The sequence below is a fragment of the Mercenaria mercenaria genome, chromosome 1, assembly GCF_021730395.1.
Source record: "Mercenaria mercenaria strain notata chromosome 1, MADL_Memer_1, whole genome shotgun sequence".
NCBI lineage: Eukaryota > Metazoa > Mollusca > Bivalvia > Venerida > Veneridae > Mercenaria > Mercenaria mercenaria.
In genome coordinates, this window is record NC_069361.1 from 42,988,213 (window position 1) to 43,009,524 (window position 21,312).

General features: G+C 33.2%; 1 protein-coding gene across 2 annotated transcripts in view; it reads right to left on the minus strand.

Moving 5' to 3' along the window:
- Positions 1–2,425: 2,425 nt before the first annotated feature.
- LOC123540722 (plexin A3-like) overlaps positions 2,426–21,312 on the minus strand; it is a 181,979-nt gene continuing 163,092 nt past the window's right edge. For both annotated transcript variants that reach the window (XM_053545547.1, XM_053545543.1), the window contains 6 exons: positions 20,092–20,314; positions 18,109–18,223; positions 15,443–15,819; positions 13,871–14,068; positions 8,579–8,735; positions 2,426–5,213 (listed from right to left, as the gene is read on the minus strand). In XM_053545547.1, the coding sequence (XP_053401522.1) occupies positions 8,614–8,735; positions 13,871–14,068; positions 15,443–15,819; positions 18,109–18,223; positions 20,092–20,314 (1,035 nt within the window). In that variant the 3' untranslated portion in view covers positions 2,426–5,213; positions 8,579–8,613. The remainder of the gene's footprint in view (positions 5,214–8,578; positions 8,736–13,870; positions 14,069–15,442; positions 15,820–18,108; positions 18,224–20,091; positions 20,315–21,312) is intronic.

A 21,312-nucleotide genomic window follows, 5' to 3' on the forward strand; every position in this document is an offset into this window, starting at 1 on the left:
ATGGACGTACGGATAACAGCAACGCTATATGCCTCCAATATAAATATGGGGGCAAAAAAGTGAAAAAAATTACAGGTCGCCCAACACAACATAAATAACTCGGTTTCATTAAGCAAGTTTAACATACGTGTAATTAGACTTTAAAGCGACTAACCCACACATTGTGAATTGTATGACACATCACGTGGACAGCAAACCATACACTGTGAACGCGTTTATTTTGCTTCTAATAATAGAGCGGATAAGTATCTATAGGTATCGCACAGTATTGTGTCGATTTTTGATTAAAAACAAACAAACGTATAAGTAGCACTATCGTTTAAAGTGAAGATATACGCTGGATATCAATAGATAGATGGCTTGACGGCGTTGTAGCTGTAGATGAAATTTGAAAAATAAAAAAAAGGTCAGATGCAGTACTCGAACAATCAACACCGAGATTGGCAGGTAAACGATTTGTACGCGATATAAGTTAAATTATAAAGTAATATACCATGCAAGTACTATGCAAACTGCAAAGTGCCAGCCTGATATCACTTGCCTGATATCTTATTTTGATATCAGGTCATTGAACATTAAGCACCTACCATATTGATAGACTAATTTTTACATCAGCTTTCTTCCACATCGAATTTTACTACAGATCCAGTTTTGATGTTGCATGACTTTAAAAGAAAAGAAAACAAAGTCTGTAATCTCAACTCATTTCCTTAGATATGTTTGTCTCCACATTTATCAGACAGACAATATAACTTAATGACGCCACTGTGCAGCTTTCAACGTGAAATCACAATGTTTACAAGCCATTACATCAATTCATGGAAAGGTTTAGAATACACTTGACAATTTACTTATTCTTGATTTATGCATAACTTAAGACTTCAAAAGTCAACCATTACGAAATAAGAGATAAGGACATATGTTGTTCTAGGTAGGTTGTATGAGTTTCATGATAAATAGAATAACATACAACTGTCTTTTGATATCAATGTTATCAGGCTCGGCAGATATGGGCGGAAAGGATTCAGTTCCCTCACCCCTTCCAGGTCATTACTAAGCATGCGCGAATCCAAGGGGGACCCTCCGGAAAAAGTCAAAAAGAAAAAAGAAAAAAAGAGAAGAAGGGAAGAAAATGGTTTTTCGAAAAGACAACAATAGGACCGCAGAGTGGATGTGGCTACTGCTACATATGACGTTGACGTAATTCATATTTATGTTAATTATCTCTTAAGAAACAAAGAAATTTACCTTTAAGAAAACTTAATCTTATCATTTCCCCCAAATTTAACTGGTGGGTTCATAAAAACGTGAAAATAAGGGGTATATTTTTTTTTATAAAATTGCAGTGGAAAATGTATTCTTAAATGCCCCTAAAATGTCTCATATTGCAGGAAATGAAGCGCTGATTTTTAAAATTTTCCAGGAGGGGAGCATGCCCCCGGACCCTCTAGCTGTTCGGCTACTTTTCTATTTCAGCCTGATCAACAAAAACTTATTGGCAACCCTGTACTTGTAAACGGCTAGCATCCGCATAAGTCACATCAAATTATTTAGTGTAAAAAGACACGTTTGTCATAATGAGAGTTCGGTCGGACCCACTCTGATAAAATTGGCTGGATCCGTGCATGCTAAGAACAATAGTGTGCTGACTTCATTTTATATTATTGTTTTATTTAGTTAAATTTTCAAAACGTCATTACACTAAGCAATACGTATACTTGTAGGCTCTATTGATTATAATGCTCTCAATGTCACCTGATGTTTGCAAGGTGCTCGCTAAAGACCGGGGATTCCGTTTTATTATAAACCGGAAAACCCTTATCAGAAATGGCAGATGAATGTTTTTATTTTTGATTTATTAGGAAAACAACGATTTTGGACATAATTTGATGAAAAATACATCATTAGAACATTAAATATGCCACTTAAAGGTTAATACTGATAAACGTTTGATTTTATAAATTCTCACACAACGATGTGTGGGTTAGTCGCTTTAACTGATAGTATTCTAATTGTTAACTTGTAGTGATTTCCAAATTTAAGTAGTACGCAGCTCTAAGTTTAAAAAAGTTTGAAAGATAATGTTAACACGTAAAATCAATAGATTAATGAAAAACATTCATACCTTCAAATGATACATAAAACATGAATATCTCAGCAATATAAAACATTTTTTTCAATATACCACAGACAGAAATGTACAACAGGTGACCAGTTAAAACTTTTGCTCAGTGTATATGCAATAACGTTTTTAGTCATGTTGAACACATTCTGTATCTTTTAAAAACATACCAATTAATAAAAACTTGTATTTACAAACATTCAAATAACAAATTCATAATTCTGTAAAATATGCTTAAACAATGGTCATGCAATAATAATTTTCTAAATATTTTGTTACACAATAAAAGTAACATTATAAATACACAATATATACATTTATTTGAATATTACAGTATATTTCTATAAAAAAAAATAATGAAAACCCCGGAAGAATTCCAATCTATAATATCGAGTAGTTAATAACTACATATCCAAAAACATTTATAGCGTTATAGCGGATTCAAACAGTTTTCAGGTTTTTGGTAGTGTACATGTATTTCTCCACTTTTTTTCAAATTTTACGCCCAGATTAATAGGTACAAAATTTATGAGTGCATTTAAAACAATCTACTAAATTCATGATTATATATCAATCGTTGAACGTAACATAGTAGTACCTCAATTTCAGAAAACTTATCGGGAAATAAAAAAAAACATCTGACTCATTTCACAGAAAACAGTTTTCACTATATCAGTTAGGAATATTTTGTATAACATACTATAAATAATTTACAATGCTGTAACTGAATGCCTTCTTGAAAATAAAAGTGTAACTTGAGGATACAGTTTATAATTTTTTTACCGCAACACATGAGACTTGCTGCAGTGTTGCATGCATTATTGTTCAGTAGTTCTACAACACTGTGGTATCCCTTAATTCTTTAAAAAGAGACTAAATTGGCTTAATATTTCATTAAAAATAAGGGTAAATAAAGTTTAAAAATTCTTCATAAGATTACTACAAGGTTGAATACATTAGACTTCCATACTGCAAATTAAATTTTGGCAACTCTTCGTGATATATTTACATTCAAATTGTGTAACTTATGATTGTTATCTTTGTGTAGGGTCTTCATACTAGAAAGAAAATAATAGAGTATTCAAAACACATACTTAAAACAAATCAATACATAACATAAATTTAAAAACAAATGCAGGTTACAGTTTTTAGCTTATAATGAAAAAACAAAACAAAAAACGTCGGTCTGCCGTAGCCAATTTATATACAGAGCCGTTGCTAAATATATTTACAAAACAGTGCAAAGTGTATTACTTATGCAAACCTTATTGATATCAGAGGTTACTACCTCTAATTGTGGTAAACTACCTAAACGGCTCGAATCCGAAACTATTTGGGACTGACAAATTCAAAACAATAATAATACTCCAAATATGCGATATAATGTTAAAAACAACAAAATTTGTATTATACATGAGCAATAATAACATAAAATAATTGTAGGCGAACTACGTACAGTAGAACAATAGTGTCATATATATCATACCTGTCTACATCTTACAAGGCCTGATAGCACTTCATATCTCAAAACAGTTTTCAGTGCATAAAGGTATTAAAATCATGAGAGGTATTACCCCCCGAGTATATCAACTACCCAAAGAAGTTCATGTTTGGTACTAGGTTCACTACTTCAGCTTCCAAAACTGAGAAGTTGTTTGAATTAGGCAGGTATTTTATTACACTGAAAAAAAAAGTTTTGAGTTCAATTACAGAAGAAATGTTAAATGTACTGCAAATAAGAAAGCATGCCAAATTATTGATTTTATGGTGATCAGCTTATACTGAACTATTATTAATACCTCGTATATTTTAAACGATAAAAGAAAAAAAGCGAAACAACACAAAACTTGAAAAGCGGAAGCGGAAGGAAAGAAATTTGTATATGTATCAAGTTTCACACATTTATATAAAATTAAGTTTTCAATCATCTTGAACGATATCTTAAACGCATATACAATATAGATACTAGTATTCAAATAATAATCTCACAATAATAAAGGATATAAAAATACACAGTCATGGCTGTCTGAATATTTTTATATGGTTTAAATGGTAGATCTATATAACTTTGCTATAATGTCATTTTTAAATTTTCCAACGCATTATCAGTTTTTACAATCTTTTCAACATTCCTTATATCATTTAAATAACGAAACATGTTTCTCTTAGGTTTAATCTACATTTGATAACTATCTGGGCCCAGTTGTTCAAAAATGTAACGGGCGATTAGATTAATTTTGAGAGTTACATTTCAATATTTAAGAAGACTTAGTAAAACATATTACAATTTAAGAATTATGAACACTAAAATGTCTTTACAGTTACACTAAAACATCATACGTCTGGTTCCCATCATGCCTTATATTCTGAATCAAAATTAAACAGGCGGTTAGTTTAACAGCCAGTTAAAAGTTTCGAACAACTGGGCCCTGATTGTCAGCAACATAAAGAAAATTAAAGTTCAAATATGTTTCATGTAGGCTTTTTACTACTAAAACACTAGGCGAATTCCAAACATGCTCTCTACTAAATATTTTCATTCAAATCAACATCATATCCAACATCGGACTGACCATCTTTAACGAAGTGAATGGTCCCACAATGACAATCAGTTTTCGTTCGTTTACATATCTCCGCATGCAATTTGGGTATTCTCTAATTGCTATGAAAGACAAGTTTCTGTTATGGCGGAAACATGCCGAAATCGCACACGGGGGAAACGTAAACGAACGGAAATTTATGGTTGTCATTACGGGTCCACTACCTTCAGTAAATATGTCAATTAAATATAGATAACAGCTCATGGATTTTTTTTTATATTTTATATTTATTTTTTAACTTAAAAATGTAGAAGATCAGCTACCTATGTACATCATAACGACAAATGTGAATAATACATGATATAATGGTATAATGTCCGATCTTTGTACAATTGTTAAAATACACATTTAAAGAAATAAATATCCATATAGAAAGATCTAGCATAACATTAGTATGGTATGTGATTGACGTGCGATTGATTTAAGTTCTTCAAACATTTACGTTGTATCACCTCTCTGTTGTCATACAGTCTACAGGTTATATGCACTCCCTATAAGAAAAAAAAAGCATTTGGTTATTATTCATAACATACGTGCAGTAAATGATACAACTTTTGATAATTTCCATTCAGTATGAATGCTACCAAATGAAAGGAAGATTCTTGCACAACAATTCTATTGAACAAAGTAGTCGACATACATCATCTAATAGTGCGTATAATTCTTGAGACATGTCTAACTGGAAAATAGTCACAAATTCTGAGATACACACAAGAAAAAACACATTGTGAATATAGTCTGATATCTTATCAAACAATATGACAGGAAACCTCTTTTCAAAAATAGTCCAATTCCTGTGAAACACTTGAAAAAGCATGAAAAAGTACTATGATTTTTGATATGTAATATTAGCAGACCTATGGAATTAAGATTTCCGAGAGGTCTGTGTAACGGGAAGGCCCCAAAACGTTAAAGGAATTCATACATGAATCACATCACTGAACAACACCATCCACGTTGAAAACGATACATAGATTAGGCTAGATATGATATCCACATCACATCAGTAGGTTGAAAACGAAAAACAGTTTGCGCTAGATATTTAAGGAACATCACATTGGATGCAACATCAACAGTATCAATGTAGGTGTGATATCAAAAATGTTTGATATCAGTAAACATTTTCTCTAATTTCAACGTTATGTTTTTACAGTGAAATATTTCATTTCGAATTTCGTTTTTTTTATTGCTGTGAAATGTTTTAGCTGTTATTTTTTCTATTCATCATCAAAACATTCTGACATATTGCACAAAAGAAGATGTTATTTAAAACTACAGAACAATAGGAGGCCGGCACTGACGACATATTGCACAATAATGGATACTAATTTAAAATAAGACTAACTTAATGTCATCGTTTTCGTAAAACAGTTTCTACGGAATAACAGAAGCTCATCGTTACGACATACCTCATAATAAAGCATGTTAATTAAAACAGTTTCTACGGAATAACCGATGCTCATCGTTACCTCATACTACACAATAAAGCGAGTTAATCTAAACATTTTTAACAGAATAAGTGAGGCTCATCGTACGACATACTGCACAATAAAGGATGTTTATTAAACCTGCGGAATAACTAAGGCTCATAGTCACGACATATGGCACAATCTAAAGATGTCAATTAAAAGTACAGAATAACTGAAGCTCATCGTCACGCCATATTACACATTAAAAATGTTTATGAAAGCTAAAGAATAACCAAACCTCATCGTCAGGACACATTAGACAATGAAAACAAAATAATGGAGATTCATCGTTTCAACATACTGCGAAGTTAAGGATGTTAATTAAAACTACAAATTAAAAGAGGCCAATTATTACTGTATATTGCATAACAGACTTTTTAAAAGATACATGTAACTACAAAATATCACTATAACCACGCTACAAATGCCTCTTGTTTGAAACACCCACACTAGTACATTATCCATATACTGAGAAGAATTAGTTCATTGTGCTTCAAATATAATTGTTTTTACAGGCAGTACCTACCTTTTACTACAAGTCGTATAATTCAGCTTCAAATTCAACAGTTTTGTAATGACAATTTAATGTAATCATATATTTGCACTTTCAAGCTATCGTTGCTTTACATTTACGGAATTCTATATACATGTGATACTGACCATCTGATTAACCTGACAACGTAAATCTATTCCTGCTTGCAGATAATCAGTTATTTTGTAAATTTTAAACATGTTTAAAGTGGTGCAAAGTTAAGACATTGAATGTTTTATCTCCTTCTAATTCTAATATAAATTAAAAATTCATATTGAAGTTTTGAATAGATCATTGTTTTGATTTTCAATAAACGAATTTAGTTCAAGATGAAAAGTACTTTTATCTATCCCATATAACATATTTCGACTGTCCATGGTAAAGATAAATAAATAAATAAATAAATAAATAAATATATAATTCTTTTATGAAATTGCTTTTGATATGACTAAAATCATTGGTTCCTTTACATTGCTCTCAAGTTAATAACAGCCTTTTACAAAACCTGCATATTTCAAACATTAGCAAACTTTACACCATAGAAATCTAGAAATAACAAACAAGAGATTAGTTTATCACTTTCCTAAATATAAGTGAGACTATTTGTGTAGTATATAACAGTGATTTAATTCTATCGACCAAAACAGTTACTGTCATATGCTACGAATGTGCAGCATATTTCAGGCATATCTATATACATCACTATTATATATATAATAGTGATGCATCAGAAAGATTGTTATACAATACAAATATCTTTTGCAGTTTGAATTTGTAAAACAATATATTACGTAAACAGCATATATAAATACTGCCTGCCATTGTGGATAATCCAAATATTTTCAAATCTACATACGTAATACCACCTAAGGGATATGAAGTTTTGAAAGCTGTGAATTTTCACATCATCCTCACTGACATACGTTATTTCTTTAAATATATCGAAAAAGGACATGCTTTATGATATTAACTTTTATTTGTGTGTAATAATTTTGAAAAAATAAAAGTGTTCAAGATAAATATACATTTCACTAATAAGTTAAATGTTTTAAAATATGGATAATCAAGAGGTCCGCAAAGCAGGACAATATACACGACGTACCTTCAAAGGACTAGATCAGAACAGGAGGAGGAAGTAAAATTTAATGACCTCTTTTTCGGGTGAGGGGTGGGGGTGTGTGTTTCGGAGGGGTGTAATGCGACAGTGGGTATGGGTTAGGTTGTTTTGTGTGGCGGCGGTTACAGCATTTTAAGGCTCAAGAAACTAAATGACTTTTTGTGGACATTGGGAAGGGGAGTGGGAAATGTTGATGTGTGTGTGTGTGTGTGTATGGAGGGGGGTGGGGGTGGGGGTGAGTAATGTGAATTGTTGTATTATAAAATCTGTAAGAAGATCATTAAGAAGCATAAAACATAACAAAGCAAACTTTAAGCAGTCTTGGTTTGATGGAGTTTATAAATGACAGGTAATAAAATGTGCAAAACACCTCACGACCCTAAAACAGGCTTAAGCGGAATTCTATTATAGTAAAATTAAATATGTACCCCATGATCATTAAGAACCAGAAAATACAACAGATTATGTCCAACTACGAAGATACTTTTCATGGCCGCCACACGTCACAAAAAAACTGATTTTAGTTATTTAATACAATCTGTAAGAAATAGAAAGCAACACGTTACGACGAACGGACAGACAGACATGACAGACGCACGCGTCACCATAATAGACAGTCAATATGGTTTAAATCAATTCCAGTATCCAGATTTAATTTACTGATCAGAAACTGTAAAAACAAAACTTCAAGAGAGTGGATTTTGTTGAAATAGTGTTAGTTCTGCTGTTATGTAATACCTTGTTGGAATGATCTCTTCGACTGTCATTTCCTCCTATTTTCCTTCGTGTTCCTCTGCCTCAAAACCCTGCCCGCATGTTGTACCAATGTTTTCCTGACATGTCCCATTTTCAAATTCTTCGTTCTCTACCGGATCCATTTGTTCAACATCCATGTCTGCAAGATTTCCATCATAACAAAATGTTCAAAGTTAACAATATAGTTTAGCAGTTTTCCCTCTATTATTTATGCTGTTTGTCAAAAAGTAAACTAGAAAGAGACAACAGACGACTCATTTTAGATACATGTATGTCTCCGTACACACACTGAAAATAACGGTACAATGAACTCAATTTATGTATTTTTTAAAACAGTTTCAGATATGTTTTAAAAGTTAACAAGTAGAAACATTATAAAAATACAAAGTTTTTATCTTACTCAGAATTAAGTATATTATATCGGATCACTATTTCTTCTAATAAATACTTTATGCAGCCATTGTACAAAAATCAGATTTTGCCTAACGAAAAAATGTATATCTATGTCAGAGACAATTATGTTTGAACTACAATATATTGAAAGATATGATAAAGTTTCCGAAATAAATGTCGTAAATACGTGACGTAAATACATAGAAATTTGACTGACGAGACTTAAAATTTACTCCGACATAACCTAAGCCGCAGTTTGTCGAATTTAATTGAAACGGAAAGAAAATAATAATATGAGCCGTGCCATGGGAAAACCAACATAGTGGCTTTGCGACCAGCATGGATCCAGACCAGCCTGCGCATCCGCGCAGTCTGGTCAGGATCCATGCTGTTCGCTTTCAAAGCCTATTGCAATTAAAGAAAATGTTAGCGAACAGCATGGATCCTGACCAGACTGCGCGGATGCGCAGGCTGGTCTGGATCCATGCTGGTCACAAAGCCACTATGTTGGTTTTCCCATGGCACGGCTCATATAAAGAAACTCTGAGGTAGCTGGAATTTCTAGATAAGCGACTTCGAGATAATGAGTTTCAACTGTAAATAGAAACGTGACGTCAATCTATGTTGCCACTTGTTTTACAAATCAAATTAACATGAACACATTTAGCAGAGAACCACCCAAAAGAACATTTGTGTGAAATTGTTTCCAAATACATGTAAGGCCAACAGATTTTTACAAGAATAATATTTTTTAATTCCTTCAACATACATATAGTGAAAGTGGCGGTCATGCTTTCTGACAAAACATGTTACACAAAGAACACTCCTATGAATTTATTAAGAAATTAAGCAAGAAGTTACTGACGAAAATATTTTCTATTTCCTATATACACATATCGGAAAAAAAAACTTCACCCCATATATGTTTTTTTACAAATTAGAATTATTTGAATAATCCAAGGAGACGGCAATCCCAAGATCATATCTGTGAAACTGTTTTAAAAACTGACTGACGATTTAGTTCAGATGTTGTTTGAATATTTATATTCATTCTTAACTCGAGCAGCCTGCAATTTTCACAAATCGCAATAGTTTGAACATTAGTGGTAGAGGTTCACACAAGGAACATTAAATATGTGAAATTACATTAAAAAAACCCAACAAGCTTGCTTTGACATGAACATTTTACTTTCTCATTGTATACCCATAGCGATAAGTGACAACGTCCTCTGGCAGCCGTGATTTTTATATGAAACTTAATAATTTGAAAATCTTAGTAGGTCCTCAAGGTCACCCAACTGGTACTTGTTGGAAAGAATTTTAAAATCAGACCAACAGTTTAATACAAAAATATTCTGAAATTTATGAGAAAATGTAACTACTCTACCTGGCGGTCATGTTTATTTCACGTATCACAAATAATTCTGAAGAATAGTTCTTTTTAAGTAATTTGAAATCGGATCAGCGGTTAAGGAGATTTTGCTCAAAGATACATTTTTTCTATTTCTAGCACTGGCGGTCCCTTTGTAGAAATAAGCGGAACCGCTTGACAAGGAAGAGGATCGTCCAAAACATATCCTCAGCTACATCAACATCTACCGACCGGTTCAGATGAGATGTCGTTCCAAGAAAATGGTTCACGGACGGATGCCTGACGGTGAATGATAACAATTGCTCAGACTGAGAACGTTAAGCACTTTGAGCTTTGACCTATTGACACCTTTAACTTTAGGGTCCATCTACTTCACAAGCCCAATCATGCTATGAAATTTGAAGTTTCATTGTCAAGTGGTTCTTAGGTTATTGAGCAAAAACCTTTCCTCAATATTCAGGTCCCTTTGACCTTTACTTTTGACCTGTAAACTCCCAAAACAATGGAATTTATCTATTTCATGAGACAAACCATGCTGTCCACTCTGAACTTCTTGGTCAAGGGATTCTTAAAGTATTGGGCGGAAACAGTTTTAAAGGACTCATTTATGTCATACGTCCACTTATGCTATTAAGTTCTGGGTCAAGCGGTTCTAAGGTCATTAGGCGGCAACCGTTTTCAAGTTTCAGCCCCTTTGACACATACCTTCGACCTGCTGATCCCAAAAGCTATAGGGGTCATCTCCTTTATATTAAACCTAATTATGTTACCAAGCATGAAGGTTCTGGGTCAGGTGGTTCTCAAGTTATTGGGTAGAAACCGTTCGCTCTACTGTCAGATGTACGGACAGACCGACTGACCGGCATACTGACGAAAGCGACAGGTGCAAAGCAATATACACCCGCTTCTTCGAAGAGGCGTATAACAAACTATTTCAGTCACGAATTATGTTTTTCATATTTTACGTAAAATAGAGAGAGAGGGAGAGAGAGAGAGAGAGAGCGAGAGGGAGGGAGAGAGATAGAGAGAGAGAGAGAGAGAGAGAGAGAGAGAACAAAAATGTATGTTCTAAATGATTCAATATCTTTTTCTACTCATGTCCAGTTATTCATATGTGTTATGATTATAATATCAATGTTAATATATTGAAGAAAAAAAAAACGATTTCAATTTTCATACAATGATGATGATCAAAAGAAATGTTATATCATTGTTAGTGAAATACTTCACTTTCAATTTCAAATAAGAATTTAGATAAATTGTCTTGCAGTTTCATCCTTTTAAAAGCTCAAATTAAAAAGAAAAAAATCCAAAATAAAAGATTTTGTTGAGTTTAGCGTCACACCAACACAATTGTAGGTTCCAGCCTTTGATGGTAGAGGAAGACCTCAGGCGCCCCTTCCGTGCATTATTACATCACGGTCAACCTGTGTATAACCACTGACCTTCCATAAGTCAGCTTGATCGATTCTTTATATGAAAATTTCAACGCCCATGCGAGGTTTGAACCCACATTGGTGAGGCGCAGGTGATTCCAAGTCAGCGCTTTAAACCACTCGGCAACGGAGATAATTACACGATCTTCACTACGGTGAAATTAAAGTGAAAAACTAAACATTTAATTAGATTTCCCAGACAAGAAAGAAATACGTGATCAAATTGTGAAAAAAAGAATTATTTAAAGTAAATAATCAATCCATTAATTTAAACGACTTGAGTTTCAGTCTTAAAAAAGTTTTAATCCAGTACATGTAGCTGTAAGTAGAGACACATTTTTGAAATTTAGTGCACGAACAATTTTAACAAAATTATTTCAGTCCAAAATCAGCCAAAATTTACACTTATTTTTACTAATTCCACAAAACATTATCTATAACATTGCTATCATTATAGAATTGGTGGCTAATGTCTAATAAGGTTTGTTTAGTGTTTTAATCAAGTAAATGTTATTTCAACAGAGAAACTACTTGGTTTAAACTATTTTTTCTTGTCGAAAATGGTCAAAATTTACGAATATTCAATCAAGAGGTATCTTACTTGGTTATGCCAGTAGGTTAGATGGCTGGTAAACCTTGTGATAAGTTTCGATCCGAGAAATGCGATTGTTACTGAGATATAGTTTTGCACTCAAAACATTAACTAACAAGTGGCGCTGACGCCCATGTGAGTAGAAATGTCATTTTTTTAATACTTTAACTTAAAGGGGTATTCTGTTTGGTCATATGCATTGCATAAAGTTGGAATATTATACAATAAATCAATGAGCAAATCATTTCATAACAGATCCTATTATTTCAATTTATAAAAAAACTGATGTAAGAAAGTTGATGATATTCACTCCAGGTATTTCAGTCGCCTTAAACTTTTGAGTGCTATTGTGTGCATGAAGTCGCTGACATACAATTTCAGCAATGAAGGCTCTTCGACTGAAAAGACTTATTTCATCAGTCATTATCAAGAAACTGCTTTACAGGAGTCTATGACCTATAATGATTGATAAAAAGTGGTCCTAACATAATCATACGCCCTACAAACTTACAGTAAACTTATATTAGAGGTGATGCAAGTGTTAGAACATACACGTATGTCTTTGGAAATTTCCACTTTAAAGAACAAATGTATTTCAGTTTTGAAGTCCATATATTGGTTTTTCAAAAAATTTGTTTTCAGCTAAAACAAGCCGAAATCCAAACATATTTGTGTAATTGCCTCGATCAGCATGATAATAAATTTGATAAACAGCTTTTTTTTTACAAAGAATGGCGTGAATGTAAGACTAGTTTTGTTAAGTTTGTCAATGATTTATATTTCCAACAGCACTTCAATAGCAATGAATTAATGTAAATTTTATTTATCCCTTTTGTGCGCAGCAATAATTATATTGATCATGAATTCATTATAAAGCTTTAAGCAGTTTCGGTTCATATTGTTGAAATATGTCAAGACCTGTCTCAGCAAACGGAGATTGAAATTGTTAAAATATTGTCATAAAGTTTGCTTTAATGAATTTGACTGCCTTTAAAGTTCTCATCTGTTACAAGCAAAAGATACTGTTCACTTTGCCTCACGCGGCGGCCTTTGTTATTTAATAGATATATTACTGCAAAATATCACAACTTTAGAGTTGCCCGATGGCATATTTTGAAATATTTAAGTTTTGAATTTTTATCATTGGTTTTGCCAGTACCTCGTTATAGTCGTCAATGGCAGGCTTGTAAAACCTTGGCTAAGGCAAGAGTTGTCTTTTTTTGTGGTCACGGCTTTAAACTAAATACTAAAACTTCAGTTATTGATATAAACAAAACTTTCCATAAATAGCATTTTTGGTGATTTAAATGACCAATAAATCAATTTTTGTACTTTGTTTAATGTCTTTCTATCTTGAAAAATGTTAGGTTCTGTCCCATTATTTTGCAACTAATACTGATATGCTAAAGAACGAAAAATACAGGCCTTGGAACTATATTACTAAAATTTCTTATAATTTGTATTTTGCCTTCAAGTAATACCTTGTTCCGGGGCTATCCCTTTGGGAGTCGTTTCCACCATTGCCCAATCGAACTTTGCAGCCGTTGTTTCAAGCGGCCCGTCCTTTTTCGAATTTTCGAATTTATCTTCGCGTTTTCCTGGGTCGAATTCCTGGGTCCATACAGCATGTATATATCCACCATCAATGTTCACTGAGCACTCACCGATATTCTCATCATCTGTCAAAAAATTAACAAATGATTTAAGTGGGTTTGCCCTACATGCTTCATCCAGTTTGTCATTATAATAAGAAGAATTGAAAGGGATTAAAGCCAAAGATATTTTAATTAAAGAAAGTGAATGCAAAATAACTGAGGGCTGCCTTATTACTTTCTATTAAACTTTACAAGAACAAAAATTGTGTATTACTAAATAGTGATTTTTGTTTTAACCTAAGCTAGGTATTTCATACTCTCTTACATGAAATACTTTTATAAATACAGCGAAGAAAAGTATTCATTACCATTGCGGAAGAAAACATAGTATTTCGAGGTGTATATCTGATAATTATTCCGGAAATACAAAAAAAATGTTGAATTATTATACTTAACACATATATGCGTCTGTGTAGAGCTTATAACACTGAAAACTGTAAAACTTGTTGTACAAAAGTTTGACGAAGCACGAAACGGTAAATCAAACATCTATGGTATGCACGTATTAAACATTGAAGCTTCATGTATTACTAAATAACAACGCGGATTTTCTATGGTTGCACTTGCTACAATTATGGATTATGTTAAAACTCATGGAACAAATTTTCTTAATTGAGATTATATCGATAGAAGTAATCTAAGGATTAGAATAGTTTAAACACAACCATATCAATAAGAAAAATCAACCTGGAACTATTCCATTTACTAGGCTTTTCAACTACCAGAAAACATGATATATTTCAATTATCATTATCCCATATTGGCGCAGTGTTTTTGTTTGTCAATAAAAAATAAGGAAAGCACAATAAATTAGTGTTAGATGTCCAAAAAAGCAAACGTAAACCTGACCTTCACATTATACTGCTTATGTTAGCTTGAAAACCTTCTAAATGAGCTCGTTATAATTCTATATGTAACTTTACTGGCTTTCATGTTTCTTTCAGTTATCATAGAAATGAAAAACTCCGCTATAAAATATATTACCATCTTGAAAAATTGTAGGGGTTTCGCGATAATGTATTGGTCGTAGTCTTTGTCTTTGGAATATCTATAACGTATTGGCAATACGGGTAGTATTCTTTTTCAAAACTTTTTCAGTCGTAGACAAGTGGCATGATAAACCATCCAGTTACAATTTACTGACATCCGGCTGACCAGGCCAAACACTATCCACTTAATGTTGAGCACCAAACATGGAAACTACTAGTATAATTTTTAACATCTTATGTATGACGCGGCCAGGGAGCTAACAACGACCTCACGTACTCAAAGCGGACATTCTACCACTAGGCTACCGAGACAGTGCAATACGGATGGAGAATGCATGAATTAGCATACGTCATAATTTATTTTCACACCTTAAGCATAGCTGTGAACTGTAAAGTTGAAAATTCTTACTATTTGCAGAAGACATGGATTCTACTGATGTTTCTTTTCCATTTCGTGGTGTGTATACCGGATCTATGTTTCCGCCATCCAGGTCACAGCCAAGCTCGTTGGCTCCATCTTGAATTCCCATGACTTCTGATTGAATGTTTGTCTCCATTTTATTTTCAGAGTCGTCATTCACAGGTATGTCGTTTTTGATTTCTGATTGGTCTACGTCATTGTCGAGTTTTCTATAGGGGTGTGGATCTACATACTCATCTGCTTTCGTGTATGTCGGATCTTCTCCGCTCAGCTCAAGATATGTATTGACTACATCCGCGTCATGAATATAATCGTATAGGCCTGAAGTGTATCGTGCGTACGCGTATGATACTGTAGAGATAGTTCTATACCAGCCCATGAAAAAAAATTAAACGCTATATCAACACTTCACACATAGAAGATCATCCTTATTGCAATACCGCCTCAACAAACAGTATAAATAAAGCTTCAAACATACTTAAATGTAAGTATGAGAAAAGAAATTCGAATGGTTTGACGACATACGAGGAGGTACAATGTTGTTCAATCTTTGTTTCTTTAAAAAATGTTGTTAAAGCCATATTATCAAAATATACACATTCAACCTTAAGCCTGCTAAATTTCTAATAGGGAATCGATCCTATCGATCCCTCTACGGTAACATGCGATATACCGAATGAGATATATACTATCGCATTGAAAAATGTGTACTTCCGGCACATGCACAGAGCGTCTGACATACGCTGTTTCATTGTGCCTAATTAGCGTCCACATAACTTGTCTAAACCGCAACGTCTTGCACATCAGTATAAATATGGATATATGGTATATACACACGTAGTGTGTACTTGTAAATAAAAGCACCTATAAATCCCACACGATAACTCAAACGATAGCATGTTTGATAATTATGGTTTTCTTCATTAAAACGTTTCAATACAGAAAATATTTTTGTGTATAACATTACAGTATGCACTTAACTTCTATCATTGACAACCTTTTGAGTTCAACAATACATGAGAACCATAATATAAACATGCTGTCATTTAAATTATCGTGTGGGCTTAGTAGTGATCACAGTTCATATAAATAAATCTACTTCTCCGGAGGGTGTGCCTATCCGCGAAGCGAAAATTACCTGTAATATAATACCATATGGGCAGTATTGTTTTTATTCCAAAATCAACCGTTGAACTGATAGGGAATTGATCCTGCGAGTAACGACGAAAATCGAGATCGATCCCTCTACGGTAACATGAGATATACCGAAAGAGAAATGTGTTCTTCCGTGCTGTTATTTGACAGTTCTTTTCAAATGTTATGGGATAAGCTTAAGTCGGATCGATTCGTGATTGAGGCAGTGCCTTATTACATACAATGGACTGTTCCATCATTCAATTTGGGTAATAGCATTTATTATTATTTGAAGGGGTGTTTACTGAAAATTATCTGACTGAATAGCGAACAGTGCAGACCATGATCAGGCTGATATTGGTCAGCACTGGTTGCAAAGGCAGAATTTCTTGCCATCAGCAGGCTCAAGGTTGAGGAAGCCAAATGCTTAATTCCTTGTGTCTCTGGTTGGACATAGTGTTGTTATATTTTGTTGTCGTTCCGAATCAAGAAACTAATGTATCTGTATAATATAATTTAGCTGAAGCGGTTGCTAGGAGCTTGAAGGCTGTTTCATAGCTGATTTCCTCATAAGAGCAGGCTGAATCAAATCGAGGCGTCATTCATTTTGTCTTGTAATGTTATACGAATGCATCTAAAGGATCTTTTATATTTATCTATATTATCATGCGTTTATAACTCAGTATTTTAGATATTGCCGGTAATTCAATAACATTTGCACAAAGTTCCCTGTGACGTCAAAGTAACTGCGTTGAACTGGTATAAATTATTTACAAAAAATCATGACCCGCCCGCTTAGCTGAATGGGAGATCACAGATCTACCGATCGCTGGGTGTTCGATCCCCAGGCGGGCTGTATATTTTCCATGAACATTTGATACAAGATATTGTGTCCGAAATTATTCGTCTTCCACCTCTGATTCATCTTGGGAAGTTGGCATTTACTTGCGGTTTGTACTAGTACACAATCTAAGAAAATTGGTTAGGTTAACGGCCTGTCGTTGCATAACTGAAAACTACTGTAAAACGCCGTTAACCCAAAACAAACAATTCAATCCATATAATCTCACAAGGAATATATTCTCGAAATCAGTGCAAGTGCCGATTTAATCTATCCTACATTTAGATGTCAAATAGCTTTGTGAAACCTGTTTTCTGTTTATCATTGACTTTGAAGCCAACGAGATTGATTTAGCACGTACATATTTTTACTTTAATGCACAAATACTGTATTCTTTACTTATTTTCTTTTGATATTTATCTTCAATTTAAAGTTCCTCTTATTCCGATTTGTTTTAGTCTACAGTTAAGTATGATGGCAAAAATATAAATAAGGTGGTTCATTGATAACAAAAATCTATAATTAAAGTCTGTAGTATGCAATAACTTTTAAAGTTTTAAGGTTTCACATTATCTGACATGATAACTAGAAAGTAAGTAAGTAAGTAAGTTAGTAAGTACAAAATGTAAATAAGTTACTTTTTAATTTATAGATATATGTATGTTTTAAGGATTCAAACCTAATGCCTCTTCTCTCGTCCGATTCTTCATTCTGAAATGTCCTAAACTCCACAATGTCACGTGTCTGATTACGCATAGCTCTGTACTTCCGATAAACATGAAGACTACCTATTCCTACAAGAAGAAACATATGCATTAGAGTAACTTTTAGCCTGCATGGCGGCAAGTGATTATGCCTGTGCGACCAGCACAGACCAAGATCAGCCTGTAAATCCGTGTATTCTGATCATGGTCTGCACTGTTCGCTATTCAGTCAGTTAATTTTCAGTTAACACCCCTTGGAATAGTAAATACTTTTGCCCATATTGAATGAATGACCAGTTCATTTTAGAAATTTAGCAGGCTAAATGTTAAGGTATACATGTAAATAATCTTTAATAAAATCACAATTCATTAAAATTGTTAGAACTGAATAATGTTGTCAGTGTAGGCATAAAGCAGCTATCTTTAACCATTACATCCAATTATTAATCTAAAATAATTCGACTTCTAATGTTTAGTGTGACGTAACTCTATCTTCAGGATATACATAGTAATTAAAAGTAAAGTCTGATATATGATATTTTCGCGTACCTATTATCTATAATATAAGCAGCCAATCTGAGCTCAAGGTGTGTACAGTGCAACCTCTGTATAGCAACACCCTTCGGGAGATACAAATATTGACTCTTATGTACAGGTAAATTTGATAGTATACTTCAGCTTAGGGAAATTTTTATGATGTTGTTTAGAGAGATTTTTGCTTAAGAGCGGGCCGCTCTGGAGAGGCTGTACTTTACTTTGACAAGTTTTTCAAAGGGACGTTTGACCTCTCCCTCTTTCCTCCACTCCACGACAAGCTCTATTTCTTCTTACTGCGCAAATTATGTCTTTTTAACCCAATAATAATAAGAAGAGGCAGATCAAGGTCAAAGTCACATGCACTCTTTTAAACCCTTTTCATGAAATCATATGTAGTTATTCAATTACGTACACACGTTGTTTGTATTTTATTTCCTGAAAATCTGTTATCTTAGAAATAAAAGTGATATGAATCTTAAATTTTAAATAAAGAAAATTATTTTGGAAATATAAGGTGACTGTTGATACCAACAATTCAAGTTTGAGTATAACAATGAAATCTTGTGATGATTTTAAGCATGTTATACAACATTTTCCGAAATGATTTATTTAATGTCCGTGAAGTTCCTTTTGCAAGTGGTCCTGCCATTGAAAAGAAAACCCATCCAAAATCAAAACTGCATTATTGCGAGAAGAGTAGTCGTCAAATACATGTTAATTGAACGGATTAGAATTTTTTATAAAGCTTTAGACACAATATTTAGAAGAAATTGATTCGCTTGTAGATAGTCTTCAGTATATTTAAAAAAAAAACTTTGCATCATTAATTCATTACCACCTAGCATTTAACCATAAAGATGGAGATGTTTTCAACGGGTGAAAGTTTCATAAGTGAATGATTTTATTACTTTGATGTCTATTTCAAATATGCTTTCACCCCCTCCCCACTTCTACCTCCTACCCCTTCCTCCCCATTTTTCTATATTTTGCATAAAATTGAAATGTACTTGTTGGATTTTCGAAGCATCCCTTCTATAATATTTTTCCGTTACAGCTTCTTTTGTTGCGGGCCTACTTTGCAAATACGTGGCTTATTGGCTGTGTTTATTGTGCTCTGTGCTTCCGAAACATATGCCCTTACCTTTTAAAGATGATTGTGTTATCATACAATTATTTGAAACTCAATACTTTATATTTTCAAAGTAGAAAGATGAAAGTTGAAAATGAAAAAAAAAACAAAAACAAAAACAAAAACAAAAACAAAACACTACATATACATAAATGTATAATAAATAAAATCTAAATGTACCAGTTTTGAAACTCTTCTCAATGTATAACTTTAGCTAAAGATATCATGTGAGCTTTGATTTTTCTATTGACCTGTAGGCACATGCTTTGAAATAAAATAAAAATCTGCAAACCTGCAAAAAGTATAATTACTACGACCAGTACTACAAGAGCAATGATTACAGCTGTTTTCGTGCTATTGGATTCATCTGGTTGATGGGTTGTGTCTGGAGCCGTTTTTGTTACTTTTTGTTGAGAGGTGGTGTTACTGACTGGCATGGTGGTTTCTGTTAAGTCAGACCTATTACTTTCGAAAGTAATTGATCCTATAGTTTGGCTGAAGTAACCGATCTGTACCTGAAATATCGTTCATTTAATAATCATAAAGGTAAGTATAAAAACTTCACTTAGGCTAGCATATTCTTTTGCATGAAGTATTTGTCTCCATTAAAATGCAATCTATCGTAATTACATCTGTATATATAAAACGATTTTTTAATGAACTGAATACATTTATTTTAATTACGTTGTCTTAAATACAAGTTACTTTATCTTCAAGCAAAGCCTGCTACATCAATTTATTATATAACTAACAAATTTCAGAAGAGTTGTCAAGCAGTTGTGCATTTGTGAAGTTATGGCCTTAATTCGTCATATTTTGATGTTTTAGCAATATATCTTATTTTAACCAGACCTTACAGGAGTAACCTGTGCCAAGCATAGTTATAAATATTATCAAAATTAATGTTCCGTTTCAGTAATTTTCAGCAGAGTTATTGCCCTTCACTTGTCCTATGTTATCTTTTACAAGCAACAGCTTCCATACGACCTGGAGGTATTTCACCAAACTTTATAAGAGTGTTAAGGCCTAAGCCTAGCTGTGCATATCATGGGCATGCTTCGGTTTGATGTTGTTAGCAGATTTATGGCCCTAAATACATGAAATCTTATTATGTTTTAGCCACTTCTCTAATGTAATTGGAATAACTTCAAACAAACTTTAGAGGGTCGATCAGTTCTGCTTCGCTGACCTAGGAGAATTATGACCCTTTATTTGTCAGATTTTTTGATATTTTAACAACTTACATTATTAGGCAGCCTTCTTACATACATACTATCGGCTTGATTCGGTTTAATGACTTTCGACAGAGTTATGACCCTTGATTTGTCATATTTTACCACATCTAAAGGGTGATTAGCGTACTTGTGAATATTATCGTCATGTTATGGTTCAGAGTTTTGGCCCCGTATTGTGTGGCATTTTTGCAATTTCCTTATGATTAATTGTGGGAGACATACGTTTTCCGTGAAAAACAATCTTAAGTTATTTCTGTTTCTAATGAACATACATGTGA